This window comes from Podarcis melisellensis (assembly GCF_964234715.1).
Source record: "Podarcis melisellensis genome assembly, chromosome: 11".
NCBI lineage: Eukaryota > Metazoa > Chordata > Lepidosauria > Squamata > Lacertidae > Podarcis > Podarcis melisellensis.
In genome coordinates this window covers 22,106,151-22,120,036 of record NC_138543.1, presented here as the reverse complement: position 1 = coordinate 22,120,036, position 13,886 = coordinate 22,106,151, and the positions used below count along the sequence as shown (strand labels likewise).

The following is a 13,886-nucleotide window of genomic DNA, read 5'->3' as shown; positions in this document are numbered from 1 at the left end:
AGCCCTATGTTTTCTCTGATCCACCTATCATACGAGTTACACATGGGAGGATCTTTTCTGAAGTTACTACTTTTTTCCATCATTTGACACACACAATACGACTTTACAAAGTTCATGGTAATGTATTGTTAGCAAATCTAGCTGTGCAATTATGTTCCAGTTCTTTTGGGGTTTAATATTGTCTTGTTTCGGTGCATGTGAATACAGTTGACTTTCCTACGGTTTCCCATTTTAGAAACTTGTTAACTGCAGCGAGAGTTGTTCAGAAATGAACTCTTTGATCTGCTACATTTATTCAGCCTACTTTAGATTAATGTAATCCATTGTTTGTGGTGGTGCCTTTGAAAAGTGTTTGGGAACGTCAACTGGTTTCAACTAACAGTCTTATATATCTATATCTATATATCTATAGATATAGATATAGACAACAGCCTCTGCCAGGGACCCTCACTCAAGTATAAGCCATGGGGGGCTTTTTCAGCATAAAAAATTGCTGAAAAAGTAGGCTTATACTCGAATATATATGGTAAACATTATACAACCTTTAAAATATCCAATGACTTGCCTTCTTCTCCTTCCATAGTTCATATTTACAAATCATACTTTCCTACATATTTTACTATAACCATTCAAATCAATTTTCTACTTTTACATCAAATCAAATATTGTTTACTCTGTTGAATTTATCTTAATGCTGCCAGTGTTTTCAGCTGTGTACAATTATTCTCCATATATTCAGTAAATATTTTCCATTCTTCTTTAAATATACGTTCTTCTTGCTCTCTTATTCTGTGGGTTAAACCTGCAAGTTTTTCTTCATATTCTAACATCTAAAGTTGCCAGTGCTCTTTACAAGGGACGTTGCTCACTTTGCATTTGGGGGCTAACAGAACACGGGCTGTTGTTGTTGCATACATAAACAAAACTTTTCTGACCCTGGGAATTTCTGTCTGGGTTATTCCCAACAAAAAGGGCTCTGTTTTTTGGGGGGGAAGGTAAATCTAAACATTTCCCCCCAAACTCATTATAAATAATTTCCCAACTCATTCTTTAATTCACACTACTTTTGAAAATCAAAGGAGAGCAACAAAGGTGGAATCAGTTGAGTATATATAAATATATCGTAAATATAATAAATATATCATGTGCAAAAGATGGCATCTTCTGACATCTTTCCTTTGGTTCCAGTCCTCTTCTAAAGCAGGATATGCAGCTCTAGAGATTTAACCAATAGAAGCATCTATGAAACCCCTCTATATGTGGCTCCAATTGAGCTGCAAATATATGTTGCACTTGACTGGTTCCTTACTGCTTAGGATCATGGGTTTGACAGACTAGTATTTGGAAATTACTGAATCTCATTTTATATTTAGGGCTTGAAGGTCAGTCCCTTGAGGTATCCAATATTGTGGACATTAGAGGAGAATACAATCGTGAGATTGCAATGCGGATTTCATCTGACATAGAAAGCCATAACAGATTTTACACTGACCTCAATGGATACCAGGTAAACGCCATATGTTGATTTAAACACAGGGGTTATGTTCTACGTTTAAGATTAGCCTTTTTGTTAACATTTACTCTCATCTTTTATTGGAGTGGTGTTTTTTAAAAAAATTAGTAACAATTAAAAATTTCTATAAACTGGATGAAAATCTTAAAATATTTACGTTATCTTCCCATCCTCCTCATCCCCTATTTTTTAAAAATTCCACTCAATTTTATCAGACATTAATGAAGAAATGCCACCGTTTATCTCCCACTAATGATACCATGTCTGTCCCCATGTTTTGTCTCTCTCCCTTATCTGGATTCCCAAGTCAAGACAGCAGAGAGGTGCTTCCATTCCCTTTAAAAGGGAGTTATCAACTAGCATAACCTGAGGTTGGTGCAATCAGTATGCTTGCTGATGAACCCACAGCTATGGTGGAATGCAGCAGACCTCACTCAGGCAAGCTCCCTGTATTTTCAGCAACATGTATGCAAGCTCTTGCACATGGTAAATTAGAAGATAAGCAGGGACACAGAAAGCAAGTGAATCTCAAAAATGATGAAGAGAAACAAAAACCCAGTTGTTAACCGCCTTCTCTTATACCAGTTCACCCTTTCACTGGGATTATAATCTGTGACTTTCCTCTGGGAGCTGCCACAGATTTAGCTGTGTTGCATACAGATGTTTGTTTGTTAAAATACTAGTTAGCAAGAGAACTTGTTTATAGGCTGTCATCAATAACTTGGTTTTAGGGAAAGAGACAGAAATTGGGCAAGCCTGAAAGAATAGTACAGTCATCCCTTGGCTCCCAAACACCTTGGGAGTTGAACGTTTCGGCTCCCAGACGATTGAAAACCGGAAGTGAGTTTTCCGGTTTTCAAACGTTCTTTCGGAAGCCAAATGTCTGATGGGGCTTCTACAGCTTCCAGTTGGCTGCAGCATGCTCCTGCAGCCAATCATAAGCCACGCATTGGAAGTCAAATGTTTCGGAAGTCAAACGGACTTCTGGAACAGATTCTATTCAGCTTCCAAGGTACGACTGTATTCAATTACCATTTAGCAAAAGCTATTTTTCTATTTGTCTTATGTAAATTATCAATGAAATTTACTGAAGTCACATTTGATAATTTAGATTCAGCCTAGACAGACAATGAGCAAATTGCCTCTTCAAGCAAATATTTATCCAATGGCAACAATGGCTTATGTCCAGGATAGCAAGATACGATTGTCTCTTCTTTCTGCTCAGTCTCTTGGCGTTGCAAGTTTAAAAAGTGGTAAGTAACACTAGAAGGTTTTAAAGACTGACTATGCTGGAAAGTAAACAATGTTGTGGTCATAACATAGCTCAAAGGCCCTGCAAGTTCCATGGAATTCTCCAAGGCTAATCAAGGCTCTATGAATAGTTGATAAGATATGTAGGTGCTTGCTAAAACATTAGAGGAAAAACTAGTATAAATAGAGCAATGTTTATGAATATTTTGGACAAAAGATCTTGGATTAGGAGAGTTTTAAGACACCCAATTTTCTATACCTGTTAATAATTCTATCCTTTATGTATATGTAGAATAATGGGTAGTCTGTCTTTTCGTAGCAGTATGATTTTTAGATACTTTAACAGAGTGCTGAGTGGTGGATCCAAAATAAGACGAATGTTTGTTTTTAGGCCAATTAGAGGTCATCATGGATCGCCGACTTATGCAGGACGACAATCGAGGTTTAGGACAAGGTGTACAAGATAACAAAATCACAGCTAATCTATTCCGAATTCTGTTGGAGAAAAGAAATGGAGTAGATATGGTAGGAGAAGTGTTACAAATAACTTGATTTCAGTTTCTTAAATATTAGCTTCCAAATATATGTACGTGTATATGTATCATAAGAACATTTTACCAAGGGATTCTCCATATCTCTTAATTAGTATATTAATATTTCAGTATTCCAAATATGGATTCACTTATGTTATTGAACCTGACTATGGTGTGTCATAAAGTTTTTCTGTTCTTCCCTGTTTTAGAGAGTTCATATGAAAGAATATGTTGCTATAATGCCACTCGCCAAGTCCAAATAAATTCTGGTGGATGGGGGTTGGGTGAAAGGTGATTCTTCCATCTGTAGAACTGTAGACATCGGGCATCACTGTAAGACTCCTGTGGTTTGCAGGGGAGCACATGGGGCCTTCTACATGCAGAAGGAGGGAATAGGGATAGGGAAAGAAACAGTGGTTGTGGTGGTAAAAGCAATGGGGACCAACAGTAGGCTCATTGTTGGGAGAGGGATAGCAGTGACAATAGTTGATTACTTGGTCCTCTACACTATTAAGATGAAATATTTCAGCAGCATGCTTTGCGTCATATGACTTTATCTAATATAGAGTCATACAGTCATACAGATGCACAACTTAGCAAATTTTCACAGGGGTGCATAAAGAACATCCTGAGTGTACAAACCAAGCTGCTGTAAATTAAATGTATTTATTTATCACAGTCTTAAGTGGTACAGATTTGACAAAGATAAACACCATTCCAGTCTATGGTGTAGTCACAGATCATTATACCGGGACCCCAGGGAAGTCTGAGGTTGTAGCAGTTAAATTTAAAATCTTTATTAACGCTGCCTGAAAAAAACATAAATAGTGCTACAAATGTTGGATACAGGCAGAGTATAGCAGGTGTGTATCTGAAGAAGTGTGCATGCACACGAAAGCTCATACCAAGAACTAACTTAGTTGGTCTTTAAGGTGCTACTGGAAGGAATTTTTTTGTTTTTACTATGGCAGACCAACACGGCTACCTATCTGTAACTTAAATGAGACACACAGAGAAACAGCCCAGTAAACCAAGAAAAGGGTACCTTTGTTTGCTTCAGGATTAAAAGAGCACACTGTTCAGTTATCCATCAGGAACCAGCATGACAGAGGGATGCAAAAGACCCCCACAGAGAGTATGGATGATAAAGAACCAGTTCCTTTGGTATATGCACATAGACCCCCAATAGATCAGCTAAGCACTCCCAAATGCTGCATAACCACTTCTATATGAGAGAAAGAGAAACTACACAATTCACACACTGTGCCATAGGTTAAAGTATGTGCCCTAACGGTGCTGTGGCTTCTTTTGACCGCTAGAGTGTATGTCTGTTTATGGCTTTAAAACACTTTTGACTTTAAAACACTGTTGGCTACCTATGTCCCAAATGCCATTTAGTTTTATTCATGGGTTCATTTATCAGCTTAAATGAATGCATATATGTTCAATGTACCACAACTGAAAATAGCTTACTACTATCTTCTTTTTTTAATAGAAAGAAGAAAAATCGACAGTCAGCTTTCCTTCTCTCCTTAGTCATATAACATCATCTTTTATAAATCATCCTTTGATTCCAATGATTACCTATGCAGACATCGGCATCCCATCGCTGTTGAATACCTTTTCTCCATTAATGTCATCCATGCCCTGTGATATGAATATAGTTAACTTAAGAACCATACAATCAAAGGTAAGCTTGAAATAAGTTTGAAATAGTTATTTCATTGTACTCAAAACTACTGCTTTCTAGAAAGCCCCTTTACAAGACTTCTGAAATGGGTCTCTGAAGAAATTAGTACAGTCTTAGCATCTTTTACTCCTAAACACTATAAAATGTGCCTGACATTGTTGACATTGTTATTGATACTCTCTGGTGTCAAAGAGCAGTGCAGAAGAAGTAAGTTTGAGAAGTGAGTAAGGGCCTGAGTCTGATTACTAGGATGATTTATTTGAGATGCACAATTCCTTACCTACTTATAACAATGCTTTGCAACCTAGCTTGTGACATGTACTTCCATGAATGTAGATTTACAGATCCAGTCACTTCTTTTCTACACAACAAACAAAATTAATTTCTATGGGCAATAACTCTGTTGGGCTTTCATTATGTGAGTCTACTGAAGTAGAGAGTGATAAATGTCTGCTTCCTTATAGACCACAAACCATCATTTTTGTACAAGGAACAATAAAATTGCAGATTTCTCTGCCTAATGATGCATATTATTGGAATGATAAACGTCAACATATTTAAGACAACGTGAAATTACGAAATGTTGCAATCTTTCATTAGTAGCATTAAAATACCAGACAGAGAATAAGATGAATTTTGGTAATCAAGAAGAACCAAAAGACTTTTCCAGATAACGTTTGCCTCCGTTCTCTCTCTCTTGGCAGTAGCATCTCCCCACCCCCCACCCCTGCAAAAATAGGGAAGGTGTGATGAAGCCTTGTCATAAAATAGCCATGCTCCTGTTCACAGCGTTAAATAAACAAAGGGAGAAGTGTTCTTACACACTGGGTGGGTAGTGGGCAGCCTTTAGAATACAAATAAAGCAAAAGCCTAACAAAAAAGCAGACAATCTTGCTTAATGGGCAACAGGTAGGCATGCTGAAATTTGCTGCCGTATTTGTTTTGCTATCATTAAAGGGATAGATGATACGCCTGAAATGTACTTCAGTGCAGGGCACAACATACTATTGCCATAAGATATGGCGGTGGCCACTAGTTTTAATTGGCTTTAATTAGACAGCTTCACGGAGGATACGTCTGTCAATGGCTACTAGTAATGGATGGCTCTTTGTGTAAATTTCTCTAATGGTGTTTTCAGTGTCATTTAGTAGCTGATAGCATGAGTTTTGAGAGTTCCGCTTCAAAAAAATGTGCATATTTTGCACACCTATCATGTATTCCCATCTTCTGCCTTTTAGAAGAGCTATTGTATGTGCCTGCTAACATTGTAGGCTGCTGAATCCTTAAAAAAAAACCCAAAACTAAAAAAGCTTAGACACTTCCTTTTTGTACAATTGTTTGCACTGTTTTAGTTATGTGGGAGGTTATTTTGCCTGAATTTCTGGCTTAGTTTTTAGTGCCACTGCCAAGTGAATCTAATGGTATATAAAGTAACAGATGCTTTGTTCATCTTACTGAGCTGTTTATTAGCCCATAACCTGCTTCAGATAACATCTGTATTCCTGCACACATGCATTTGGGGATATAACTGCTATGTATGCCAAAATCTTCTAAGTTTTAATACAGCAATTAAAATTATGTATGTGACTGAACCTGTTATGGCCATATAACTGAGGTCTAAAATCATAGCAATAATCAGTGAAGGTAGGCAATGTTGGGCTCCAGAGTAACTTGTCAATTTCCTAGCAGTTTCAGTCACGATTCAAAAGTTTGTGCCTCTGCCCAGACGCTACAGTTCTTTCCTCCTTTCCCCACCCCCTTTTGCCCACAATTTCTCCTTTTGTTTTGCAGGCAGATTCTGGGCCATCTGAGGAAGCAGCCCTGATTGTTCACAGGAAGGGATTTGATTGTAGGTTCACAAGCACAGACCTGGGCCTCCTCTGCTCTACAACTCAGGGAAAGGTATTCTACAATATTTTAGATTTATTCATACAGTAGTAGAGAAACAAGTTGGCAGAGATTGAGTCAGCTGCTTTTGATAATGGCTTGGACCTGCTTAATTGGATTTTCTACCTTCTTTCCTTGGAATAGCAAGCTCTTATACTGTGTCACAAACCAGTCCTGAAAGTCTCTTCAGTTTAAGAGACGTCTCCCATGTTGCATGATGAGGGACTGCTGCTTGAGAAACACAAGCCTGCAGTTCACTTAAGTGAGCAGAATTGTAGTGACCTGTTCACGTCTGCATAGTTCCATTCTTGTTTCAGACATCATGGTATCTTGTGATGTTTTGCTGGTGATATATCGCGATTTTGAAAGCCAGATATTTCCCAGCCCTCACACACATTGTGATTTGTGATATATTGCCAAGTTATACATATTATGAAACGGTTTTCAGAATGTGAACTTCAAGTTGGTTTTGGACGATATATCCATATTTCGCCCAGCCCTAGTTAGAATCTACTTACGAGGAACTTAGTTGTAAAATCATTAAAGAGTGAAGTTAAAATTCATGTCCAATTCTTTGTTGTAAATAATGATCTTTTTTTACTTCTCCAGCTAAAGGTGCACAGACTCTTTAACAAGTTCCATGTGGGAAGTCTTATACCTACATCCTTATCTTTGATGCATTCACCTCCAGATGCCAGAAACATTAGTGAAATCAGTATGAGTCCTATGGAGATAAACACATACAGAATTCAGCTGAGATGAAACTTGACCTTTAGAACTCAAATGCTAAAGAAGAATCTGCAACTTTTCTCAAAGATTGGTGTGCAATAAGAAGCACATTTCTATTCCAGCTTCTTGGATACTGTGACAGTACATTCACTCTAGAATTTATTTGATCTCCAGCACAGTAAAAAGCCATGATGCAAGCAAGCAACTTTACTATTAACAAAATGCCAACATCAGTATAAGAAGTGGAAGAAAAACAAAGGATATTCTCATCGACATAGTGAATCTCAGGTTAAATGTTAGTTTATTGCTTCTAAGTTTATGATTTTGTGTTTGAAAGGTTAGGACTGTTGATTTTTAAATGGTTTTCTGATCTGTAATTGGGTCTTAAATAATTACATATTGTTGAAATCCCAGATAGTACAGTCTGGAATTAAAACCCTGAATATGCTCTGGCGAAGCTATTGTCCAAATACTTGTAAAGACTTCTATAAGCGACAGTTACAATTTTGTTCCACATGGAGTCTGCATTTATCCCACTCTAGCTGTAGAGTGAAATCCAAGAGCCTTTGAGAAGTGTGGAAAATTATAATCACTTGTTCTACCATCTTGAAGTGGCGGAAGTTAAAATTCCGGAATTTTAGATTCATCTTTCTTGGAAATGTCAAACAAACTTCTGTTTCGTTACTTGACACATTGGGATATGTGCAATTACTCCATTATGAAGAGTAAGGAAAGTTAAGTCTATAATTTCATGAATACAAGATTTTTTTACAGAACATTTGGATACTAATGCTCTCTGAAAGCCTTTTTCTATTTCTATTTCAATATCAAAATAAATGTGCCTTATTTTTTGATACATCTTGTTACTCTATTGGTGTCCATGTAGTGTTTTTTGGGGGGGAAGGGGGAAGGACATTAAAACACATATTTTTTATTTGACAATGGTGGTTACATTCCGTTCTCCTGCACCAAATTTGTTCTGGTGGTGGTGGTGGTCTGAATGCTCTAATTGAATGTAGAAAACGATGTAATGAATTAAAACAATGGAAGAATAAATGATACTGTAAAATTCACCTATCAGTTAAACTGCAACATACACGTAAATTTAAAGGTGTGCAAAAGCTGCCTTGCCATGTATATTGTAGCAAACAGTGCATTGAGAATCATGTGCCTATATTTTTTAAATGTCACTGTACAAACTTAAATGTCCATGCTTATTTTGCTAATGTTTGTTACATATTTCTGAAGATGCTTTTCCTCAGTATTTCTGCCTCCAGTATTTTACACTGAGTTCTTGAAGCCATGGGGATTTAAAAGTTCCACTTCCCTAAATAAAGTTACTGTTTACTATTGGCAACCAGTAAAGGCTGTAATCCTATAAACATCTGGGGGCATGTTCCATTGAACCCAATGGGACTTGCTCCTGTGTAGACATATGTAGGAATGCACTGTAAATTGCAATTCTGTATGATTCCAGTTCCTTTAACCTTCACCTTTTTTAAAGTTTTCCTGATACATAATTTCCTCTGAAACTAATATTTTAATGGGGAAATGGCTTTTATATTCGCACATTTTTGTACTGTAGTAATCTGATCTATGCCATGTTGGTATCCAGGCACATTTCCCATCTTAATGACATTAAATTCTTTTATAATTTTCATGTTTCGAAGGCATTCTTCAGAGGACACTATATAGATTCCCTATTTCATTTTTTGTATTCACACAATTTCATGTGAACTGTTGGGGAAAAATAGTACAGTGGAAGAGTATTAAGATGCTATAAATGAATCATTTTATGCAATAAACAAAAAATGAATACTTTTTCTTTAGATGAAATCCTTAAATGCCAGCAGAACATTCCTGTAACTACTTCTTCAGTTTTGATGTCCATAAGTGGGAAATATTTACTGGAAGCCTCTAATTGTTCTTAAGGGAGTAAAAATTATTCAAAAGGTTAAAATTCAGAAAAATAAAAAGATGCAATGAATTGTAGTCTGTTTACTTGTAAAACATGCTTCCAAAGAACGTTTCATGTGACTAGACCTACAGCCCAATCTTACGACATGTTCCCTCAGAAATCCTATTGCGTAAGTCTACATTAAAATGCATGTCTACTTGGAAGTTGCGTTGAATGGGACTTACTTCCTGGTAAGTGTGTTCAGGATTGCAGCCTAAACTTCTTAGTTAGCAAGCATAGAATTGCAGCCTATTTTTTTACTCATTTATTTTTCATCGGCTGTTTAATCATGCCTGAATGTTCCTTAACCAGCAGACGTTTGTATTAATTCAAAATTCTTGTATGAAAGCAATTAATTCAATACAAAATATATAGTTGTAAAAATTGCAGTCCAGGTCATACTAATCCAAGGAAAGAAAAAAAAATTCAGGAATTACTGTTTTTATTCCTTGCATCTTCTGTGAGCATTTTTCAAACTTTTACACATTTTTAATGTCAGTTTTGATGCCCATATATGTTAAGAACAATTTATCATAAGTTCATTTTTTTTAATGGAAGAAATCGGTGCATTTAAAGCAATCATGTAAAGCTGAATCTAAATTTCTTGTTGCAGGAGTTCCACCATGCTAAGGATTTTTAACATTCCTTTACGTTGTGTCTCATTTTTTTCATACTGTCTCTTGAAGCCAGCTGATTTAATTGGAAGGTTTTCATATATATATTTCCCTAGGAAGATTTTATATCTTTGGGGGCGGGGTGTGTGATGCAAGATTGCTAATAAAAAAAAAATGTGATAACTTTTTTGTCGAGCTGCTTTGATCACTATTTTAGAGATAAAATATTCAGCTCTGGCCTTCTCTGTTGCAATAGTATTCAATATAATCCAAAGATTTCTCTGTTGCCAAAGCATCAGTTTGTGTTGCTCTGTCTGTGCCAATAAGTGTGTAACATCAGGGCTTACCGTTAGGAAGACATGATCCTTAGGTTACGGACTATGTACAAGATCTTCGCAGTAACCAGAGAACCTGGAATACCTCATCTAATTCTCTTTGCCGTATAGACTCCTGATGAGTGAAAGCATGAGGCAAATGTCAAAATAAATAACAAAAACATATACATCCTAACTGTTGGACACCATTTATGCCCGGGAGGCGGGGGCTGTATCAACTTAAAGGCTTAGCTGGAAGTATAGTTGGTTGATTTCAAAATTACTTCAGATCATTCAGATACAGGCAATGACCATTTTGCACGTGATCAAAGCATCCATGACCATGCACTCACACATCGCCACAAACCTGGAAGTGGCAGGAAAAGGGGGCGTAATGGGTTTATCCAAGCTTTGCTGTTGCACGCGATGACTCAGAACACAACCCCTGTGCAAATAGTGCAAGTAAAGTGGTGTGCCAATCTAGTCTTAATAAAAAATCTGTCAGTGTACCTTAGATTTCAGAATGTTAACCTAAATTCCTTGCTTGTGGTAGCAGGAATTACATGCGGGCGGGTGGGGACAGCGACAAAAAATAGGCAAAGGTAAAATATTGGGCTCACAACAGAAGAGAGAACAAATCAAATCAATACATCTTAAAAGTTACTATGTTTTAAAGTTAATAAAAGGATATTTTCTTCAAAATGGCATTACAAGTAAATCGGTATTCTGGGCTTAAAGTAAATAAAAGGATATTGCACACCCTGTCGCAGCAGCCCCTCCCCAGGGAGCCAGGCCACCTTGCGGAATGAAAGGATGCAACATTTTGGGATTGAAAAATGGCCACAACTTTGTTTTCAATTGTAGGTAAACCTTGGCATAAGCATTGGATGTGTATCCCTCTCAACTCCCAGCCAGGGGTCTGAGGTATCACAGGGTCAGTTGGGGGAAAATAGGACCACGGCAAAATGTGTGTTTACACAAATGGTCCCCTTCCCCACTCCCTGAGGGAATCTCTTACGGCCCTCCAGCCACACACTTCTGGCTTTATGAGCAGAGACTTTCCTCAGTACTCCTCTAACGGGGTACCTTGTTATCGCCAATCACCAAAGTTCTTACTATTGCTACGAGGAAGGTGGAAACCTGATACACAGGGAAAATTCCTTCCTGGCTCTGCAAAAAAACATAGCAAAGCCCGCTGACCTGGAAAGAAAAAGGTTGCAAAAGAGGCATGATTAGAGGGTGGGTTGGATAGGTGATGTACTGGGGCAACTGTGCTGTTGAGAGCAGCACCGGCCTGTTTAAATGCCCCGGAGTGGAGAATTGACCCCCATAATTGTGGGATACATAGAGTATGAAGTGGCTCAGGTCTGCTTGAAAAGTTTTTACAATTTTCAAACAGCAACATCATATAAGGAATTTTCTCCCTGATGCAAATTGAAGACCTAGCTGCTTACCTTGTGTTTTTGAGGCATGAACGCCAATTGGAATTTCAGCAGCTATTGTTTTTTCTTCCATATTTGGTAAGAGCTTTATTTTAAGATGTTTTTAATTTTCTGATTGCAGTTTTTGTGTTCAGCACCACAGGTTCCCACTAGGAGAAGAGCAGTGTAAAAATAAAATAAGAACAGCAGCAGTTGTTTGCTGAAAAATTCTCGTCCGAATTTTCTGCTGGCCTAGTATGCCCTTATTGTTTCCTGAACATACTTGCATAGAACGAGTTGTTATTACAGTATTACAGCCACATTTTATAGAAATGTTGCAACAAATCTTAATACTGACCCACTGAAAGGAATTTCACTCACCCGCCAACGATTTGTATCGGGATAGCAGTTGCCATGACGATGGGCCTGGTCTTCCCTGCTTGCCATTTGTTCTGGCTCTCAGCATACTATGCTTAGCTTGTGTTTTCTGCTCCAAATTTTCTTACAAAAGGAGTAGATAAGATAAAGCTAATAGAAGATTAACAGCAAACATGATAAGAAAAACATGTCGGATGGTAAATTGTCTTGAAATAAAAAGGATGTTGTGTACTCTGAATACAAAATGCCTTGAAATCTGGGCAACCAAGCAGCCATTTTCTACAAGAGTACCCTTAGTGGGATTTTGGGTTCAACTCCACCGGGCTCCCTTTTGCCAGACGAGGGAGGTACCATGACATTCCCAGGTCACTCAAATGAAAACACAGGTGAGCCAAGAAACGGACAGCTGGATGGAAGCAGCTTAGCATTAAGCAGACATGCAGGGCGGCTGCATAAAAGGGAATGTTGGAAGATGAGGATCTAAGACATTGATGAGTGGAAGAAGCAGGCGTTGGAAGAGGGACAAGGGCAAGACAAGCAAGGGAGGAAGAAACCTGGACTGGTTAGAGCCAGAAAGGTAAGAGATTAAGTCTGGGGCAAGCCAGAATAGCATGAGCAGGTGAATGGAATCACTACATTAGACATTTAGGGGTATAGGTAGCAAAGTCCTACACCTTGGAAATAAAAACAGAAAGGGGGTCTTGTGATGAGAAAGAAATTGCCAGGCCATTGAGGGAAAGGGTCCCATCCAGCATTCTCTGAGGCTAAGGGGTCACCTGGAGTTTGCAGGATCCTAGGGACCGAAAGATTCTGACACACACACACACGTGTGTGTGAGTTTCTTCACCTTGTAAGTTGGATTGTCAGAGAGGTTTCTAGCTAAGTTTCTATGTCAAGCCAGTTTTCCACATGGGTAGGTTCTATTTTTTTATTTTTAATGAGGAACATTCAGTCATATTAAGCCCCACCGGAAACAGTACAGTCCTGACACTAGTTTACAAGTTCAGGATTAAATTCTAAACACAGCAGGAGCAGCACTTTGAACACACAAGTGTTTACAACTCACTCAGAAGTATGTTTTGTATCGGTTCATTTTAAGTCTGCTTTCAGCAAAAGCAGAGCAGCAGCCATAATGACTTCTTCTAAAATGCCACCTCTTGATAAATGTGAGCCCTAAGTACCGTGGCTTCCACAAAATGAGCAGTAACTTTCCCCATCAGCAAGGAAGTGCAAGTTTTGAGATTAGTTATGCATTAAACAATCAATTTAGGGACACTAATTGGAAAAAGGAAGACCTTGAAATAGAAGTCAATTTTTAAAAAGAAACTTGATTAGACTAGCTTTTCTACCACATTTGTCATTCATTTTATCAAAGTTGGTAGGTAGACTGTTCGTTAACCATACAAAAAAAAGAAAGATTGGCAAAGGAAGCCTTGGAAAGCTTTCAGTATAAAAGTGTACAGATAGGAACACAGAGTTTGAATCTATAATATTACACAACTGCATTTGTATTCATATGAAAGATCATACAAACTTTAGCCTACCGAGTTACAAAATGCAGCACTGAATTGGAACAAGTGTTCAAACTATGGCTCATCG

General features: G+C 37.8%; 1 protein-coding gene across 1 annotated transcript in view; it reads left to right on the top strand.

The window, feature by feature from the left end:
- MAN2A1 (mannosidase alpha class 2A member 1) overlaps positions 1–9,590 on the top strand; it is a 57,625-nt gene extending 48,035 nt beyond the window's left edge. The window contains exons 16-22 of the mRNA XM_081930430.1: positions 3–117; positions 1,374–1,507; positions 2,625–2,766; positions 3,156–3,289; positions 4,793–4,987; positions 6,779–6,889; positions 7,484–9,590. Coding sequence (XP_081786556.1) covers positions 3–117; positions 1,374–1,507; positions 2,625–2,766; positions 3,156–3,289; positions 4,793–4,987; positions 6,779–6,889; positions 7,484–7,636 — 984 coding nt within the window. The 3' untranslated portion in view covers positions 7,637–9,590. The remainder of the gene's footprint in view (positions 1–2; positions 118–1,373; positions 1,508–2,624; positions 2,767–3,155; positions 3,290–4,792; positions 4,988–6,778; positions 6,890–7,483) is intronic.
- Positions 9,591–13,886: the final 4,296 nt, after the last annotated feature.